Source organism: Pristiophorus japonicus, chromosome 12 (assembly GCF_044704955.1).
Source record: "Pristiophorus japonicus isolate sPriJap1 chromosome 12, sPriJap1.hap1, whole genome shotgun sequence".
NCBI classification, from domain to species: domain Eukaryota; kingdom Metazoa; phylum Chordata; class Chondrichthyes; family Pristiophoridae; genus Pristiophorus; species Pristiophorus japonicus.
In genome coordinates this window covers 155,530,465-155,551,940 of record NC_091988.1, presented here as the reverse complement: position 1 = coordinate 155,551,940, position 21,476 = coordinate 155,530,465, and the positions used below count along the sequence as shown (strand labels likewise).

Genomic DNA, 21,476 nt, shown 5'->3' with positions numbered 1-21,476 from the left:
CTCGAGTTAATTTATTAAAAGAAGCACAGTTGTCCAATGTCTTCACCCCGATTGCAGTAACAGACCACCAAATACCACACCTACACGGTCTGTCCTGAAACCGTCAGGGAAAACTGAGCTCCTCAAGTCCTCGCTGGAATGCATTTATTTACCAGTCTTGCTAATCAGTGACAATTTTAAAGCTCAAAAAGGGCTGCCATAATCTGTTCCTTTCTATTATTGGAAACTCAATGAATCCTCTGAATCAATTTTTGATCTTCAATGTTACGCAGAATTACATCGGACATACAGTGCCGAAACAGGCCATTCGGACCAACCACTCCATGCCAGTGTTTATGTTCCACTCGAGCCTCCTCCCGTCTTTCCTCATCTAATTCATCAGCAGAACCCTCTATTCCCTTCTCCCTCAAATGCTTATCAAGCTTTCCCTTAAATGCATTTATACTATTCGCCTCAACTACTCCCTGTGGTAGTGAGTTCCACATTCTCACCACTCCCTGGATAAATATATTTCTGCTCAATTCCCTATTTGATTTCTTGATGACTACCTTACATTGATGGCCTTTAGTTTTCCTCTACTCCACAAGTGGAAACACACTCTGTGGCCGTGATATCGGCAACCGTGGCGAGTCTGGGGTGGCCGGGGTCTTTATCGAGGTTCCGGCCCGCTGTTGGCTCCATCTTGCTCTCTCCAAGTCATTTTACGATGATGGGGCTTGTGAAGCCTGACCAGTGAGATCCCAGCCAATTAAAAGGAAGCGGGTCTGATGATGTCATCTGATAACGTGTCAGTAGCCGGTTTGCTTAAAGCAGATTTTGACAGTTTTGCTGTCAGTGTTCTACAGCATTGAGGTGCTGCAAACACTGACGAACACTGCACAGAGGCACAGGACTACACCCAGGCTCTCCCATGACTCCCTTCATATGCTTATGGAGGGAGTCACAGCACGCAGGGAGATCCTCTTCCCTTCTGATGGGTGGAAGAGACCACCCCAGGAGAACAACACAACCTGGTTGCACATTGCACAAGAGGGCACAAGCAGGATGTTGTCAGGAGCTGCAGTGGTGCAAACCTTTCACTGCTCTCGGTAGATCATGAAATGTTAGTACAATCCCACACTCAACCTCATCCTGCTGTGCCACTCATCACATCCCCATCACTCTGCCTTCCCTATTCTACTCCTGCACAGCTTCACTCACACCAACTTACCTTGCACCTCCACCCATTCCTCTCTATCTATATCATCACATCTCCATCTCACCAGCGACCCCTCATCCTCAACCTCATGCAATCATACCAACTAGCAACACACAAGGATAGGCACTTAGGTGTTTTTATGCAATGTCCATGTAAAGTTTCTGTTAATGTGGTGTCCAATATGAAACCTTTATTTTCAACACTTTGCATTCTTGGACAGATTTGCTTGCACCTTTGAAAGTGGCTTAGTGAGTTGCAGTGAATGGTGAGGCATTATGGTACCCCCCTCAAGGTGATGATTATGAAAGGAATGGCTTGAGTATTGTTGGGATGCTTTATGCTTATGATGTGTAGTGGTGCCATCCTGGTGCATCTTGTGGCAGCCAGGGTGTACAGCATCAAGTGAAGTAAATCTGGCAATGGTGAGGCCATCCCTGGCCTCCCGGGTAGAAATTTGGTTGGGTGCTGATGCCCTGTGTCCTGTGCAGTGTCAGTTGATTGCAGAGAAGTTTGGTGGTGTTGGTGCTGCTGGTGTGCCTGGTGCTGCTGGTGTTGGGACTGATCTGGTGGGATTCTGAGGACCAAGGCAAGAGAGTATAAATGGCACCTATGCTGATGGAATAGATGGCAGGTGATGTAGAGATGACAGATGTGATCGGTCAATGGTGAGAGAGGTAATGAGGTCAGACTGGATGGAGACTTGTGTAAAGACTTGCAGCATGGTGAATCTCATCTGGAAATGCAATGACAAAAAAGCTTGTGGCTAAGGGAAGATATCTCTGTAAGGTGGGAGCTTTTATGTGACATTTGAAGCTGACAACTCATCAGCTGATTCAATGACCACTGACCTCCTGCCTCGGCTTCACAGACGTGGTCTAACAACAACGTGAAACATGTGAGCGAACTGTCAAATTCAAAAGGTAAGTATAAAACCATTGTTAAGTGGCTAAACATGTCACTAATCATTTTAATTGGGTCCCTCGCCACTGCTTGTCGGGTCTGCTCAGCACTGGCAGATCCGACATCGGGAAAGGCAAGTGTACACGAATTGACAGCAGGTTCCCAACCCACTGTCAATCAATTCACATTTAACTGCTGACCCGCCACTGATCCCGTCCACTGAACACCAGCAAAATTCCAGCCTATGTGTATAGGGTAGATGCAATGCGAAAAACACTTTGCACTAAAGCAAGATATAACATAATCTTAACATTACACCACGCTACACTCTGAAAGCACAACACATAACACAGTTTTGTTTACTTGTAAAAGTCAAGTGATGTTCCCCATGGTCATGCAGTAGGACTGCACTTGTTATCATGTTTTATCTAGCAATGTTCTGCAGTTGTAACTTACCTTATTGTACTTCTCAAAGAATCTTGCACTGCACCGAACATTATACATAACTGATGATCAGTGCTCTATACCTTGGAGCTACATATTAAGGAGTGGTGTCACACAAAACGGATGAAAATATAATGAGAGGGAACATTTTTCTGTGAACTATGGAGTCATATAACATGCTGAACACAGTAACAATAGACCTTTCTATGTTGGATCTTGTTATCCTCAAAGGATTGACTTTCCTCGTCTTTGCACCAGGAGAATGTCCTGAGGCAAAACAAATTAAAAAAGATGGAGACCTAGCACACAGCCCAGGGATTTCCTGGGAATCCCTGACAGGGATATGGAACAGTTATGCTCCAAGCTGGCATAGCCACACTAATGAGTAAGTGTAAAACCATTGTTAAGTGTAACTATGACCGCCTGCCTTATTTTCCTCCCTTAGCACCAGTGGGGAAACTGGAAATGTGCGCCTTGGTCCCTACACCCAGCTCTGACCTGTTCACAGGGACAGGCAACAAGAAGATGGAGCCTGGAAAAGAATAAGTACCTTTTCTTTACAGGTACTGAGCACCACAACCACCCTCTGGCCAGGAGGCTGTCTGGCTGTGGCTTTTGGAGAGTAGCCAGAAGTTCTATGAGCTGAGGGAGTACTTGGCCCAGGCTAATGACTTGACACAGAAATCCAGACAGGTTCAGATCATTTCAGGCGCAGTGCAATTCAAAGTGTGCTCTGCCTGGCCAGTGCCTGGGGATTGGGGGATTGGCTGTTAGAAGCATCATTGCATAAGACACATTTTGAACAGAATAATATAAATGTTGATGAAGATAGGATAGGATCTAGCCAATAGATGAACAGAGATTAGGAGTGGTCAAAGTGCAGCTCGGGCCACCTGCAGCCCACGAGCTCTCAATCTGTCCCTTGAAACCCAAGCAACTCCGTACCCTTAGGGCTAATTTTCTTATTCGCTGGTTGGTCCTAATTGCATTTTTATGGGCTGGAGTTTGAATAGGAGATAGGTGGATAAATCCCAAATCAAAACACCATTTTGAAATGTATTCTGCAAGTTAATGGGAAATTTGATTTAATCTTTACCTAGCCCTGGAGGCTACATGGCATACAGGTGTGTCGCCTCGCAGGATGCAGAGCTTGAGCACCTCTGAATTAGGGGACCCAAGTGGCCTCTTCGATGTGCTCCGTTCCTTCTGTTTTAAATGTACTTTGAGAACTGCTCTGGACCTCTATTGCAGACTGTAACAGGACAGCTGTAACCTGTGCATCAAGATGCTCCTCTGTCTGTGCAACCTCTAACCATAATTAATTTGCAATTTGCATTTTCCTTTGCGTTTAGATGCCTGAAAATACACAATGCAACTTTTTTGTCTATAAATATAACCGATACAGAAGGCAGAAAAGAGTACTGACGGTAAGCTGAACAATTTGCTTTGTAATTAAATATGAGGTGGCAGTTTAAAATGCTTAAATGGGCATGATCTTCAATGAAAACAGTTTGCAACCTTTTTTATTCCATCGGTAAACACTTTAAGATGACGATGTACATTGTGTTGAACCACATTTATGGTCACTTTCACGTGAAATGATTGATGATAGTGACATACTGCTCTTCTGTCCATTCTCCCTCCCTGGACAAACAGAAGACACTGGGACAGATTTGAACTTCGTGTGATAACATAAAACAGGTGAAATCAATGTAAATAAAAATCGAGAGAGATGTATCACAGGCTGCCGATTCACTATTACCTGTTTTACACTATCACACAAAGTCAAAATCTATCCCAGCGCTTTCACAAGTGATCAAGATCTTTAACACTGAGATTGCAATATTGTAAATGAAAACAAAATGACATGGGATCTTTGTTTTTTCCAAGCTCAGGTACCAAATAGATTTATCAAGTTCGCTATATCTGTAAGGTCTATGCATTTATCTTCAAGGTTGGAGCAAGGAGAAACTGAGCAGTTAGTTTAGGCAGTTAATCTTAACAGTTAGGCTAAATCTAGGCAGTTAGTTAGTCCAGACAGTTAGTCTAGGCCAGGGGTAGGCAATTATTTGGGCTGGAGGGCCATTGAACAAGTTTTGGCGAGCTGATGAGGGCCACACACCAATGTTTCCCCTAAGGCATGTGGCTGCACAGTCGTGTACCAATCGCGCGGTCCCGCGCTGGCTGCTCCCTAGCTCCTGCCGCTGGAAGAGATACTGCGCATGCGCGACTGCATAGTGGCCGGCTGCGCAGCAAATTTAAAGGGACCGCGTGCGAAAAAAAATTAGAGCGAACATTGTATAAACATTGTATAAACATATATTCAGATAGCCAGATGCTATCTTACATACACAACATTTATACGATACTGCTTAGAAATGAATCAAAGATAAAAGTTGAAAATGCTGTGGTATCTTCTGATCTCTGTAACTTAGTGCTATGAAATAGAACTGTACTGTGTCAGCATCAATTTCCCACCTCAGTCATCCTTATGCCCCTCTGCAAAGATTACTGATGCCATCGCAATTGGTGCCAGATGAGAACTCCTCTGCTATCGTACCCTGGATACCAGGAGAGGAAAGATGCACTGCTGGTCACTTTCTTCGGTAAAAGATTTCTGGAGATGAGCAGCCATGATTCCACACTAAAATGGATAGGGCATATTTGAGTACGCAGTGCATTCTGAGTACGGACGTCCGCCATTGGGACCCAGAATCAAGGAATGGATCCTTTTAAGATCGGGCCAGAGAGAATCGCTTTTGCGAATTATTAATTTTAATGAAGTATTACTATGGTTTTTCCTTGGCTGCAGTTCGGGTCTGTCTCTGACCCGTGAGAAGTGAAAGTGGATATACGAATGTGCAGCTCGAGCTCACGTTCTATTTCTGTCCCATCCATCGGGCCAGGGAGAATGACTTGGCGGGCCGGATATGGCCCACGGGCTGTATTTTGCCCACCAGTGGTCTAGGCAGTTGGTCTAGACAGTTAGTCTGAGTCTAGGCAGTCAGTCCAGTCAGGCTGACTGTCATGTTTAACGTTGAGTTTGTTCCCACTTTTGGTCTGATTTTTAAATGTTCAAAGGTGAAACAATTGAGCCACTGATCTTAACTTACGAGTCGAGAAACCTAGCAACTAAATCAAATAGGACAGTCTAATATGGAGATAAGTAAGTTCAGTTTTTCTAAAATGCTTTTCCATCAAGTAAAGCAGCTTTAAGAAAAATTCTAATGAATGTAGTAGAGGTGCAACATCCCGAATCCGGAACTTCGAAAACCGGAATTGTCCGAAAACTGGACATTTTGCGCATAGCTGATGGAGTTGTCCGGAATTATTGTCCGAAGACCGGACATTTTTGAGGCAGCCAACAGTAGGATGAATAAGGAGGCTACTTACCAGTAAAAAAGCGCAGTGCCGGGGAGCCACGGGCGGTGAGGAGTGGTGGAGCGGCATGAATTGGCGAGCAGCGAGGTTTGAAATCCGGCAAAGCCCGAAATATGGCACAGATTCAATCGAGGATTCCGGACTTCAGACAAGAAAATCAATAGTCTGAAATCTGGAATCCTCGACCGAATCCATGATGATTTCGGGTTTTGCCGGATTTCGGACCTTGCAGTTCAAAACCCGGCATGGATTTGGTCGAGGATTCCGGATTTCAGACTATTGATTTTCTTGTCTGAAATCCGGAAAAACCCCAAAACTGGCATGGAATCAGTCCTGAGGATTCCAGATTTTGGTCATTGTACTTGTAATAGATTTTATAAAATTAATGCACAGTATGTAGTAAAAGAAACAATTTTGTTTATACATCATCCTTTCACGACCTCAGGACATCCCAAAGCAGTTTACAGCCAATAACGTATTTTTGAAGTGTAGTCACTCTTGTAATGTAGGAAATGTCACAACCAGTTTACACACAGCAAGCCCCAACAGACATCAATGAAATAAGTGACCAGATAATATTTTTTAGATCATAAAAACAGAACATGATAGAAATACTCGGTAGGCCAGGCAGCATCTGTGCAGAGAGAAACCAAGTTAACCTTTCAGGCCGATGAGCTTTTATTGAGATGCATAAGTGGAGTTTTTCTGCTGTTCCAGCTTACAATATAAACCAATCTTAAAATGATCCTGCCGTATAAATAAAGAACAGACTTGCTATTATATATAGTGCGTTTCATGACCGTAGGCTGTCCACAGCCAATGAAGTACATTTGAAGTGTATTCACTGAACGATTTGTAGAAAAATGCAGCAGCCAATTTGAGCACAGCAAGGTCTCGCAAACAAACAGAAATGAAATAAATGACCAGATAATCTGTTTCTGATGGTGTTAGTTTTAGGATAATGTTGGCCAGGACACCAGGAGAATTTTACTGAGCTCGTAATCAGTTTCATCCTAAAACAACCAGAATCACACACTGATAAATCTTTACATCCAACAGCTCAATCCAAACCATATCACCCAGTGTCATCAAAGAACCATTTGTACTCAATAATAGCAGCTGCTCGCTTCTTTAAAAACTGTAAAATCACAGCAAAAAAGGAAGATTAAACCACTATATAGAAAGCTAACACTTTGGAGACCATGTGAAATTTTCGGAAAAGAAATAGATTTACATAACTGCCCCAGGATTTCATTGCTTCTATGTTAAGATCTGATTCCCTCATGAAATGTTTTCCTCCTCAGTGTCTTCCAATTGTTCACCATTGTTGCTGTAGCTACAGACTGCATTGATTCCTATTTATTGATATCCCATTACTATGTATTTCCTTTCTAGATTGACTATAATTCAAGGATCTTGTGTAATATTGAAAAAGGTATTATTAAAAAACAGTTTTCGTTTAAATCCATCAAATCCTGTGAGCATACTGAAGGGCAGAAGATCAGCATTTCCTTTTTAAGGCACCATGATTATGAACTTGAAGCTTCTTCTGCTGAAGATAGAGTAAAGGTAATAATCAAATATTTCTGTGTTCTCCAAACCCTACATCAATTAAAACTTTAAAAACATCTCTTTGCTTGACTGGTTTAGAAAGAGACACTTTAGACAGTTTTCTCTCCTAGTTTGTTCAACAGGGAAATATCAGCTGAATATATATTTCCTACTTGACCCTCTTTGCAATGTTTCCGCTTCCTCTCCTGAAGGTGCAGGCTCATTCTAGGATATGGCTTGACATGTGCCTGTTGCCCTTCATCCACGTGGTCATTCTTCACCTCTAACTGAGACAGGGTGCCAGCAGGTAATTTGGCCATTTTGGCGGTGGGAGAAGGTGGAAGCATCGCAGCTGTGCCCAATTCTCCACACACATGGGCACACACATACATGCACGTATATACACACACGCACAGACACATACATATATACAAACACAGACGCACGCTTACGTGTATCCACACACGCACGTATCCACTCACACATATGCACGTACACACACACATACACACACAGGCATGCATACGCAAACACACGCATGTCCACACGCATGTATCCACACACACATGCACGTATCCATACACACACATACGCACGTATCCACACACACACACACATATGCACGTATCCACACATACACACATACGCACACACACACATGCATGTATCCACACACACATACATTGAATTGTATTCAAGAGTAGGTAACCTTGGCTGTTTTTTCACACTCCCTAGCCCAGGGCTAATGAACCCAATTATCAAAGCTCTACTTTCACCATTGCTGAGATCTGGTAATTCAGCACAAACTGGGGATCTAACTTGGCTAAATATTAATCTTTTAAGCTGAACTTGATAAACCGTACGTTATAATCTGTTAGTAAGTTTAATAAGTTCCTGCTTTATTAAGAGAAAGACAAGGGCTCGACAAGGTAGATGCAGAGAGGATGTTTACACTCATGGGGGAATCTAGAACTAGTATAGTTTAAGAATAAGGGATCGCCCATTTAGAACTGAGATTAGGAGGAATTTCTTCTCCTGGAGGGTCTTAAATTAGTGAAATTCTCTGCCCCAGAGAGCTGTGGAGGTTGGGTCATTGAATATATTTAAGGTGGAGATAGACAGATTCTTGAGTGATAAGGGAGTAAAGGGTTATGGGGAGCGGGCAGGGAAGTGGAGCTGAGTCCATGATCAGATCAGCCATGATCTTATTAAATGATGGAGCAGGATCGGGGGGCCAAATGGCCTACTGCTCCTATTTCTTATGTTCTTAAAAAAGAATGATCTGGTTAAATTGCTTTATTTTCTGCTGCATGAACCACGATCCCTTGTCTTGAGCCTTATCTGTCATTTAACAAAGTTTTCAGGTAGCTTAGTCTTTGCTCCAGTGTCCCGATTGCATCTAATGTGGTGACTTAATTTGCATTTCTTTAACATTGATTACAGATCATTCAGCTTCTGAACCAAGTCATTCAAAATAACATTTTTGAGACCCATCGGACAACTGAGAGTGGCAATTATACCGTACAAAAAGATACTGGTGTCATAAAAGAGGGGCAACTAGAATTGCAGAAAGGAGGCCTTGCTTCAGTAAAGTGGAATAGGTACAAACTGCATTTGTTGTTCAATGCTATTCCTTCTAAGTGATTATCTCTTCAGTGTTTGGTATTCTTACACGTAGTGCTTGAAAAGCTAGGTGTTTTTCTGATTTTCCAGGGAGGTCTGTTTTGTTGTGAGTTATAGTGAAAGTCATTTCCTGTTACATGTAGTGTTTTATAAGATCATAAGAAATGGGCTGCTCAATCCTGCTCCGCCATTCAATAAGATGATGGCTCATCTTCCACCTCAACTCCATGTTCCTGCTCTATTCCAAAATCCCTTGATTCCTTTAGTGTTCAAAAATCTATCGCTCTGTCTAGAATATAGTCAACGATTCACCATCCACAGTCCTCCAGGGTAGAGAATTCCGAAGAAATTTCTCCTCATCGCAGTCCTAAATGGCCGATCCCTTATCCTGAGTCTATGACCCTTAGTTATAGGGCTAGAACCTCCACTTTTTTTGCCTGCTTAACGCCCATTTCACTGCTGAAATTGCGTAAAACGCCCATATATCGCCCATTTTTGGCACAAAATGGAAACTGGCGGGCATTTTTCGGAAACTTACCGCCGAGCGTTACTTTCCCCATGTGCTTAATGGCGAGAAAAAATATTACCACCCGCCCACTGTTTTTGGGTGGAATCAGCAGAATGGGCGAAATCAACGACCATAATATCGCCCAGTGTTACTTTCCGCATGGAATTAACGCCGTGATTCAATATTTACGCCCGCCCACTGTTTTTTGTCGTAAAGAGCATATTTACTCAAACTAGCGGCCATGGAGATCGCCCATTGTCAATTTCTCCACCTCGCACACGTATCACCCACAATATCGCCTGCCCAAAAAACGGCCCACAAAAAGTGGAACTAACTGGGATGAATCACAGCATTATGGACTCCATGTTGTAGATCACATGTCGAGTCCTTGGAAAAGGCTGCAGTGCTTCAACCTCGGCAGAGTTCGGATGTACTCTACAGGTCGTCGGAGTTGATGTGAACATCTCTAAAAACATCTTGACCACACTGTGACCGATTGGAATTGAAGAGGTGTGTTCGTCGGGACATTCCTTGTTTGTGAGCAATCGGTGGAAAACAGAGAGCTACTGCAATGAGGCCTGTCCTTTCTCACCCTCTCTTGGTGACCAAATACATGCAGCAGACTCGACATCACCGAAGGAATGCTGCACTGCATTATGTGCCCAATGTATGAAGTGAAAGACAATGAGGAGGACCAGACGTTACACCCCCCACAAGTACAAGGAGAAGCATTCTTACCTAGATTTTCCCGACACACCTGCCTTCGGAGACTGCGCTTCCACAAAGAGGTTATCACTGAGGTATGCCAGCTGATAAGGGCAGATCTGCAGCCTGCCAGCACCATCAGTACTGCACAGTCCATCGAGATCAAAGTCACCGCGGCACTGTCGTTCTATGCCTCGGGTGCTTTTCAGGCCACAGCTGGCGACATTTGTGGACTTTCTCAGCATGCCACACATCGCTGCATTAGTCAGGTCACTGAAGCCCTGTACGCATGCAGGAGGGACTTGATCAGCTTCCCACGACCAGGGAGGCATAGAGTGAGAGGGCTCTAGGATTCTTCAGAATTGCAAACTTCCCCAAGGTGCAGGGAGCAATAGACTATACTCACATCGCGATGTGGGCATCTTTTCAGGATGTTGAGGTTTTCAGGAACTGCAAGTGATTCCACTTCCCGAATGTCCAGCTGGTTGTTGCCCACCAGCAAATTATACTGGCTGTGAATGCTCAATTTCTGGGCAGCATCCATGATACGCGCACATCCTGCGTGAGAGCACTGTATCTGACTTGTTTAACAATGAGCCACAACGTCAATGCTGGATGCTTAGTGACAAAGGATATGGCTTTGCCACCTGGCTGATGACCACCCTGCGCGACACCCACACCAAGGCCGAGAGGCGAAACAACGAGAGCCACAGAGCAACTTGCAATATCAGGGAGAAAACCATTGGAATGCTGAAGCAGCGCTTCAGGTGCCTGGAACACTCAGGAGCTGAGCTCCAATACCACCCTGAGCAGGTAGCTCAATTTGTGGTGGTCTGCTCCATACTACACAACTTGGCTATCAGGAGGGGACAAGAATTGCCTGATGAGTCTGACAGTCCACCTCACCAGAGAGAGGAAGAGGAGGACGAGAAGGCGGACGCTGACATCGGGCCAGACAATCAGGCTGACGCTGAAGCCATTCCCCCGCCCCACTGTAGGCCGCAAGAAAGGGCCCATGGTGACATGATAGCTGCAAGAGCCTTACGTCAACAATGATTGCTTTACCTGAGAGAAATGTGGTGTTATTTACAAGGCTGACCCATTGCTGGGTGTGCAGGTCATACATCAATGGTGGGCATCATCTTGATGACAGTTAAAGTTTAAGTTGATTGAAGTTAAGTGTGATTCTACTCTTTGATAAGGAATCACCAGTGTGTAATGGTGCAGCTATCTGAGCCAATGTGCTGCAAGGTTTTGTTAAATAAAAAAACATTTAAACGGAACATTAGTCTAAAATCATCAGTATTTCTGTACAAACCAACCCTTTCTCTCTTTCCCCCCCCCCCCACCCCGCTTCTCCTGCCCACCTCTCCCCCTTCCCCTTCCCCTCCTGACTCCAAGCCGCCTGGCCGTGGAGGTCCTCAGGCGATACTTCATTTGGGGGGGAGGGGGTGGGGGTGACAACCGAAGCGCTGCTTGGATGGATGTGGGAGAGGACAGTTTCGAGGTGCTGCTGGCTCTCGTGTGATTGGCAATCGGGGTGTGTCATATTGGGGTGCAGTGCGGTGCTCCAGGACCACTGGGAGCCCTCTGCCACCAGTGTTCTTGACTACCAGCTCCAGGGCCTCCTTCATCTCTTCCATTTTATGTTATTTGTTGGACAAAAACTCAGTGCCAACTATGTTCTTGGTGTTTAGTGGGCTTTTTGCTGCTGGTGAATCTCCGTCGTTCGTCCCACAACAGCCAGACAAGCGCACACCACAGCCACACACGCTTTCAGTGCCTCTGAGCTCCTTCTGTCTCTGTCTCCTCTTCTGTGCATGTCATGATGACCCTTGACCTCCTGAATCGCGGAAATCGAGCGTTGCCGTTGCTAAGGATGGCCACACTTTACAGCAGAAGGTCAGAAAAATTTAACGCTACCGCCCATTTGATATCGCTTGCGATAATGCCCATTTTCAAAAATGTAAGCTAGGTGTTTTGAGAATGGACAAGAAGCCGGCGATCTGAAAACCCTTTTTTAACACCCACGCCGGAAATAACACCCATTTTTGGGCGATAAGCTCAAAAGTGCAGGTTTTGACCCTATGTCTCTCCAGCCATGGGAAACAACCTCTCAGCATTTAATATGACATCCATACCCCAATTCTTAATGATGTAAATGCTAATCGTTAATTATCCATCTTTCTAACAGCCTAATCAATATGAATATATCCTAAGGTTTTAAGCTGCTTATTCTTCTTGGTAGGAAGCAAGCTTAAGTTTCCATTGCAGCATGCCTCATGTCTACTCTTGTCTTTGGTAAATCTGTATAGAAAGCTATAGCAAATCATTGTGCATCAGGCATCGACAGTTTTACATTATGATTTGTGCATTTTTTCCTGCAACTAATATTGCACTGTGCAAAATGCAGATTTTCTGAAATTCATTATCGAAGATTTTAATTCCATTTTGAACCCCACACTTCTGGATCTGTAAGAAATCAGATATGTAACAATTATTCATTGCTTGTCAGCTACAATCAACAATTCCCAATTGTGGTAAAATGAAGAGCCTTCATCTGTAGTCTTTTCACTTAAAAGTGACATTACTGTATTACCTCTTGCAGTGGTCAGTTCTGGTCAGGAGGATCTGATTGTGGTTAGATGTTCCCTCGAAGTTATCTCTGTTAATTACTGAATTATATATATTTTATTTTCCTACAATCTTTACTGAATGTTATTTGCAAAATTCTGACAAATTTTGAAATTGTTATTCCCCTCAACTTAAACTGAAGATACTATTGCAGACGGAAACCTCACTTGATACTGCCTGGAATGCTAATTGTTGAAACCATTTTGTTTAAAGCATCGATAAAGGGTTAAATATAATTTTAATGTCTAAACTGCTGCCTGCAAGCAACAGTCCCATTCAGTGTTACTGTATAATGCAAAAGAACACCAGTCATCTGCTCTATTACTGAAATTCTTTTCACCCTCGGTAATATATTGTCATTTATTATGTATGAGTCATTTTAATGTGTGATTAATAACATTATATGAAGTTGTCCAAGACCAGCTTTAACAGTTTCAAATTATGCTTAATATACTGTTTACAGTTGTAACGTGAATATTTGTGTATTGTATTGTGTTTAATATTGAGAAATGAGATCTAACTCTGACCTGAATTCATCAAGTGTCACTGATAAAAACCCTAACTTGGCCAGGTGCAGTGAGCATGATGAAAAATAGTGCAGTTTGTCTGAAAAACATGAACAGAACAGTTTTGGTCTCCTAATCTGAGGAAGGACATTCTTGCTATTGCGGGAGTGCAGCGAAGGTTCACCAGACTGATTGCCGGGATGACAGGACTGACAAATGAAGAAAGACTGGATCGACTAGGCTTATATTCACTGGAATTTAGAAGAATGAGAGGGAATCTCATAGAAACATATAAAATTCTGACAGGATTGGACAGGTTAGATGCAGAAAGAATGTTCCTGAGGTTGGGGAAGTCCAGAACCAGGAGTCACAGTCTAAGGTTAAGGGATAAGCCATTTAGGACTGAGATGAGGAGCAACTTCTTCACTGAGAATTATGAACCTGTGGAATTCTCTACCACAGAAAGTTGTTGAGGCCAGTTCGTTAGATATATTCAAAAGGGAGTTAGATGTGGCCATTGTGGCTAAAGAGATCAAGGGGTATGGAGAGAAAGCAAGAACGGGGTACTAAAGTTGCAAAAATGAGTAGCCATGATCATATTGAATGGTGGTGCAGGCTCGAGGGGCCGAATGACCTACTCCTGCACCTATTTTCTATGTTTCTATGTTTCTATGTTTCTCCATGTTGTGTTATCCCCACATCATTTAATTACAAAGTGGACTCCATGTCATCTGATATTGACTACATGCTGAGTCCAGATATTGTTTTTAATATTCATTATTATTTTTTTTGTGACCTTTCTGATGGTTAGTTTATGCTCTGTGTGCTATTTCCGAGTGAATTATAAATTGAATGCATTCTTGATATGCTTGCGAATGTTGATGCAGGCAAAGTATAGACTGCTTGCGGGAATTAAATTCTTCTTTGGACAAAGAACCGAAGATTGCTATCTCTATCTCTATAGGCACTTCTTTCAAAACCCTAGGATGTAGCCCATTAAATCCAGGGGATTTATTGGCTTTCAATTCCATTAATCTCTCCAGTACACAAGAACACAAGAAATAAGAACAGGAGTAGGCCATTTGACCCCTCGAGCCTGCTCCGCCTTTTAATAAGATCATGGCTGATCTGATCATAGACTCAGTTGAACTTCCTTGCCCGCTCCCCATAACCCCTTATTCCCTTATCGTTCAAAAATCTGTCTATCTCTGCCTCAAATATATTCAATGACCCAGCCTCCACAGCTCTCTGGGGAAAAGAATTCCATAGATTTACAAACCTCTGTGATGAAATTCCCTCCTCATCTCACTTTTATATGGGCGGCCCCTTATTCTGAGCCCCCGAGTTTTAGTTTGCCCTATGAGTGGAAATATCCTCTCTGCACTCAACTTGTCCAGCCCTCTCTTAATCTAATATGTTTCGATAAGAGCACCTCTCATTCTTCTGAACTCCAATGAGTATAGACCCAACCTACTTTCATAAGTCAACCCCCTGATCTCCAGAATCAACCTAGTAAATCTTCTCTGAACAACCTCCAATTTTTTACTAATACTAATTCTTTCCATTCCTCATTCTTGCTAGACCCTTGGTTCTCCACTATTTCTGGGAGGTTTTTAGCATCTTCTTCCCTGAAGACAGACACAAAGTATTTGTTTAATTTCTCTGCCGTTTCCTTATTCCCCATTATAATCATTATAATTTCTCCTGTCTCAGCCTGTAAGGGACACACTTTCGCTCATCTTTTCCTTTTTACATACATATAGAAGCTTTTACAGTCTGCTTTTATGTCTCTCGCTAGTTTACTCTCATTCTATTTTCTCCTCCTTTATCAATTTCTTGGTTCTCCTTTGCTGAATTCTAAAATCCTCACAGGCAGCAAGAACCTCATACCTGTTGGATAAGGATAAGAACACCTGAGGTCCCCTTACCTGCCTGAGTTACAGTCACACCCTCCTGTCCCTGACCACTAACTAGACCTGTACCATTGCCTCACCTAAGAGGTGTGACGGCCTCCTGATGCCCCACAGTGTCTGCACCTCAGACTCCAGCTAAACAACTCTGAGAGCTGAAGTTCCTCAAGATCGAGGCACTTACTACAAACGTGGTTGTCCGGGATCACAATGCTCTCCACAAACTCCCACATGCTGCAGTTGCAGCACACCACCTGCACTGCCTCCCGATATGACCTTGTTCTATTTAATTAAATTTAATTAAATTTGTATTTAAGTAATGTAGTTTGCAGTTTTGTTTCTTTGCTACCTAATTGATTTAGATTAAGTTATAGGCAGCGAAATTAAATATCGACCTGTAACACAAAGCACTACAAGTAGTCTAGGCTAAAAGCAGCAACTCCTTCCCCCTCTTCTCTAAATTCCCGCTCTTTCCAAATTCCCAATTAAAACACTCTGTTAGGCCAGTGAAAAATTAACATTGACCTCACCATCATATCATAGGCAGTCCCTCGAAATCGAGGTATACTTGCTTCCACTCCAAAGTGAGTTCTCAGGTGACTGAACAGTCCAATTCGTGAATTACAGTCTCTGTCGCAGGTGGGACAGACAGTCGTTGGAGGAAATGGTGGGTGCGGAGTCTGGTTTGCCGCACGCTCCTTCCGCTGTCTGCGCTTGGTTTCTGCATGCTCTTGGCGATGAGACTCATCGTGCTCAGCGCTCTCCCGGATGCTCTTCCTCCACTTAGGACAGTCTTGGGCCAGGGATTCCCAGGTGTTGGTGGGAATGTTGCACTTTATCAAGGAGGCTTTGAGAGTGTCCTTCAAACGTTTCCTCTGCCCACCTGGGGCTCGCTTGCCGTGTAGGAGGTCTGAGTAGAGCGCTTGCTTTGGGAGTCTTGTGACCAACCTGCAGACAATGTGGCCTGCCCAACGGAGCTGTTCGAGTGTGGTCAGTGCTTCGATGCTGGGGGTGTTGGCCACAACGTGGTCCACTTTCCATATCTCGGGAGCCTATTATCAGCAAGGGCAGACATCGACGACGAGGTTCAACTCCGCCTCCAGTGCACCAGTGCAGCCTTCGGCCTCCTGAGGAAGAGAGTGTTTGAAGATCAGGCCCTCAAATCTGACACCAAGCTTATGGTCTATAGGGCTGTAGTGATACCCAGCCTCCTGTATGGCTCAGAGATGTGGACAATATTCAGTAGACTCCTCAAATCGCGGGAGAAATACCACCAACGATGCCCCCGTAAGATCCTGCAAATCCCTTGAGAGAAGAAATGCACCAACGTCAATGTTCTCGATCAGGCCAACATCTACCAGTAGCTTCTCAAGTAGTACAGAATTGCCATCAATCTTTTAGCTGATGCGATCAATGTGTTTATATTTTGGTTTGTTTTCCATGTCAAGTAATCAGCTGGAGCAATGGCTACGGAACTCATGCTTCGGATTGACAGACGTGGTTCCCGAGCTGTGTGAATCCCACGGCCATGCAGGGAAATTGCCCCGTGGGCGGCGAGGATGGTGCTAGGCCGATGCCACCGCCAGCTTTGTGTGTCGCGAAGCTGACGGACCTCCGCCGCCGGGCCGTCCTGCAGCCTGGCACTCCGTTATGCGTGCCGCGCTATTGGCCTGTTCAAGAGCATCCTTTTTGGCCAAGTGGCAGCCACCAGTGGGACTGCAGAGAGCGCAATGGCCCTCCCCTTTAATTGAAGGGGAGGGGCTTTCTGTCGCGTCAACACTACATGGAACATTCGTATAGCGCTGATGTTGCCGGTGGGACGCTGGGCTCCGGTGTGTGGCACTGGACATGGAGCGTCTCCAATAGCCGAAGGCAATATATATCCCGGCTCTGGAATGTTTCCGCCTCCAAAAGGGGTGCAGGGCAATTTCGCCTCCCTTTATTTTGTGCAATTCACCCTTGGAGGTAACAGTGGAAAACCTGATAACTGTGGTGAATGAAAAGAAAGCTTCTGTGGACCTGTGAGATGATGTAACTCCTGTCATTGCTTCAGTCGCTGAATTAGACGTGGAAAATCTGAATGGTAAATGTAAATCAGAACCTTGTAGCTGAAGTCCTTTTGTTGCACTGAGTCCTAGCAGAAGTAGAAATGCTTGCTCTTGAGCACTTGCACAACATGGCTTGTATTCCCTTGAGTTTAGAGGATTGAGGGGAGATCTGATCGAGTTGTTTAAAATGATAAAAGGATAAATACAGAAAAACTATTTCCTCTGGTGAGGGAATCAAGAATGAGGGGACATAATCTTAAAATTAGAGCTAGGCCATTCAGAAGCAAAATCAGGAAACACTTTTTCACACAAAAGGGCAGTATAATGTGCAATTCTCGCCTACAAAAGGCTGGAGACGGTGGACAATTGGAGCTTTCAAGACTGAGATTGACAGATATTTGTTACAGTGTAACTATTTGTACTGCACTTTTTTTGACAGACATATGACTGTCAAGCCCCCCCCCCCCCCACCGGGTCCCCGTACCCCGCTCCCGGCCCCGAATCATTCCCTCCATGTGGTGCTGAGAAGCAAGACCTGAGGCCCGAGACTGCTGACCTGATCTCTTCACCCCCGCCCTCCCCACCGCCCGACCCAAGCTTGCTCTCTCCCCTTCCACCGGCTGATCTCCCCGTCTCTCGCTCTCCCCGCCCGCCACTCTCTTCATTCTAACTGCTACTCGAACTGGTCCTGGCCGATAGATCGGAGGCAATGGAGGCAACGTGTAGAGCCGGTTCCAGCCAGTGATATTTGTCCGAGAGAGAGAGAGAGAGAGAGAGAGAGAGAGAGAGGCTGGGGGGAGAGTGAGAGAGACTGGGAGAGAGAGGCTGGGGGGAGAGTGAGAGAGTCTGGAAGAGAGAGAGGCTGGGGGTGGAGAGAGAGAGAAGGTGGGGAGGGGGAAAGAGAGAGAGAGGCTGGGGGCGGGAGAGAGAGAGGCTGGGGGGTTGGGGGGAAGAGAGAGGCTGGGGGGGAGAGAGTGAGAGAGACTGGGAGAGAGAGAATGGGAAAGAGAGAGGCTGTGGGGGGAGGGGGAAGAGAGGCTGGGGGGGGTGGAGCAAAGAGTGGGAGAGAGAGAGGCTCGGGGGAGAGAGGGAGAGGCTCGGGGATGGGGGGAGAAAAGAAAGGCTGCAGGGGAGAGAGAGAGGCTGTGGGGAGAGTGAGGGACTGGGGGAGAGTGAGAGGGACTGGAAGGAGAGAGAGAGAAGCTGGGAGAGAGAGAAAGAGACTGGGGGAGAGAGAGAGAGAGAGAGAGAGACGGGGGTGGGGGGTGGGGCGTGGGTGGGCAGGGGAGAGACACGGGTGGTGGGGTGGGGATCGGAAGGAGAGAGGGAACTCGGGGAAGATGGATCACATTCTTCCAACCCCCGACAAGGGACATCGTGGAGTGGATGATATCTAGAAGTCACAACACTGTCACTATTCACTTCATACCCAATAAACCTATTAACAATCCGCACACAATTCCCCATCTGTGGTGGGGTGGATGGGGGGCTGGGGAAGGATGCACTTGTGCTGGGGTAAGGCACTTTAGCTGGCCCTTGGTGTCTTCTGGGGAGCTCTGTCCTCTGTCACTTCAGGAAGTCAAAGTGGATCAAGTTACAATTTGCGAAGTCAATGAGACCTTGGGATGGGCGGTTTCAGTTACACATTCCTGTGAAACTTCAGGGTGTCGCTTATCCTCCAAGGGGACCAATCATAGACAAAGGGTGAAGAATTGTGGCCATTTCTGCAGTACAACTAAGTGCATCCTGGTTGTTAGGTAAGGGTATTAAAGGATATGGAGCTAAAGCAGGTAAATGGAGTTGAGGTATAAATCAGCCATTAGCTAATAGAATAGCGGTATAGGCTAGAGGGTTGAATGGTCTAGTCCTGTTCCCACCAAGGAGGATATATCTCCGCAGATGAGTCAGTCTATTTGGCCTCCTTCTGTGCTGTAAGATTCTACGGGGTAGAAATTGCCACCCCACTCACTGGGCACTCCCACCCCGTTCTGATGTTTTTACCGCAGCTGGCGTCGGGTCGCCTCTTGTGCAACATTCGGCTCTTTTTTTTGTTTTGATCCAGAAGTTGGTCATAATGGGGGGGGGGCGGTAACAGCGACTGAGGGGCGGAAGTGGGAAAGCCTCCATGCTTTGAAAACTTCGGCCCACTGGGGCACCAGGGAGGGATTTGGACGGGCCAACAGCCTGGCACCCAAGAGGCAGTGCCAGGCTGCCTGTTGGTGGCCCGGCCGAACCTGGGGGCATATTTGTCGGGCTGACATGGCAGTTGGCCGACAAAAAAAAATGATGGCAGCAGCAGCGCACCCTCCCCTTTAAGGGAAGCCGCACCACGATTTTAGAAAGCCACAGCCTCACTGGACCACCGGGGAATAGCTTGTTTTGGCATCACCGGGCATGCAGAAGATTTTTTGAGGGGAATGTCGCCGTCGGGGGGGTTAGATCGGCAGTGTGCACGGTGATGACGCGCTTAACACCAATCGGCAGCAGCGGAGTGGTAAGGGGAGGATCGGGGCACCGCCGGGAAAACACAGGAGGGCAATTGGGCAATCAGCGGCCATTCCACTAAAAGTCAGCAGACATTCCACTCTGCAGCATGGCCACCGATTTGTGGTGGTAACAGGCCTTAAGGAAAGGGGCAATTTCGGCCCCTACATGGGCTATTAAGAAACATGTAATGTCAGGGAAACATGTATTTTCTGAGTAAACTTTGAGCAAGATACTTCTTAGTGCCAAATGGTTGGTGAGCAGAACTGTGTTGGGTTTGAGATGTTCTGATATGCCTGTTCGAGCACTAATAGAATTTTTCCAAACTTGTGTTTTCAGCAACCTTTGTCTATATTCTGGCTTCATCAGAAGAGTCTTGCAAGGGTGTAGCTAGCAATTTAAAATTTGTATACACCAGCTAATCTTTGCTCCTCCCCCTACAACTATGTGGATGTCCTAGTGCCCCTGGGATTCGAACACAGACACCAACCTGGTAGATATTGCTGTACATACCTCATCCTATCAGTATAGGAAAACAAAATGGTGTCAGCAGGATGAGACAAAATGGTGGTCTAAGTCCCTCCAATTGATTTCCTCACTGCTGCTGAGATATGTTGAAATAAATGAATGTGTCTCATAAATTTACATATATCCCATGCACCTTCCTTAGCCCATGTTCTATTGAAATGCCACCTAATAAACTAAAAAAGGGCCAACTGTGGTAGTGCTGTGTTGGAGTACTTTAGATCTACCGCAAGTGTTCACTAAAGCATTTACTTGCAAAGTCTAACAATTCAAAATTGTTTAATTAAAATTATCTAATAATTCAAATTAAGCACTAAATTCCTATTTTACAATGATATTTACACTGCTTAATTCAAATTATGTGGTAATTAAAAATTCTACTGCAAAAAATGACTTTGAATTATCAATTGTAAACTCTGCATAAACTGGTGGTTAAGACGATGACTCCAATATACCAAATAGAATCTTTTACCTTTTTTAAAGGAGAAAACATTCATCATCTTGTTGTTTCCTTGTTTCAGATACTGTGTGCAGTTGCGTAAAGGAGAGCTTTGTTTTCAGCGCCTCAACCTTGTTGAAGTGAATGAGCAGTTGGGCTTGAGTGGCAACGTGATTTACTTGTCAGATGGTAACGCAAGTGTACACAAGGAGGTGGGGAGCAGCTCATTCACTGTGATCACAAAGAAAAACTGCTACTTGTAAGTGATTTTCATTTTGTGTGTACCATATGAATAGATCTTATTGACAAAGTCAGCCACAAACATTTTCTGCTGATAGCTCTCGAGAGCAACATTCCACTTTGAGCTAAGTTCCATCCTTAAAAAGGAGGCATTAGAGAATTTTAAAATACGTTCTACAGAACATATTTTCAAGCAGAGACCATGGACCTTGGTAAGGACCCCACTGTTAATCCGCCGCCATGCACCTTTCCCTAGTCTGTCAGCGCTGAGCAAACCCAATATGCAGTGGCAGGGGAGGCAATTCAGGTCATTATGACCTTGTTAACAGAGGATTAAGAGCTATTTATAGTTAACCTTCAGAGTTTACCAGATCACCCAA

The 21,476-nt window shown here is 44.9% G+C and overlaps 1 protein-coding gene across 1 annotated transcript in view; it reads left to right on the top strand.

Moving 5' to 3' along the window:
* Positions 1 to 21,476, top strand: part of LOC139276880 (uncharacterized) — a 129,563-nt gene that overhangs the window by 41,810 nt on the left and 66,277 nt on the right. The window contains exons 6-9 of the mRNA XM_070894878.1: positions 3,895 to 3,969; positions 7,319 to 7,492; positions 8,918 to 9,075; positions 20,939 to 21,115. Of these exons, the coding sequence (XP_070750979.1) occupies positions 3,895 to 3,969; positions 7,319 to 7,492; positions 8,918 to 9,075; positions 20,939 to 21,115 (584 nt within the window). The remainder of the gene's footprint in view (positions 1 to 3,894; positions 3,970 to 7,318; positions 7,493 to 8,917; positions 9,076 to 20,938; positions 21,116 to 21,476) is intronic.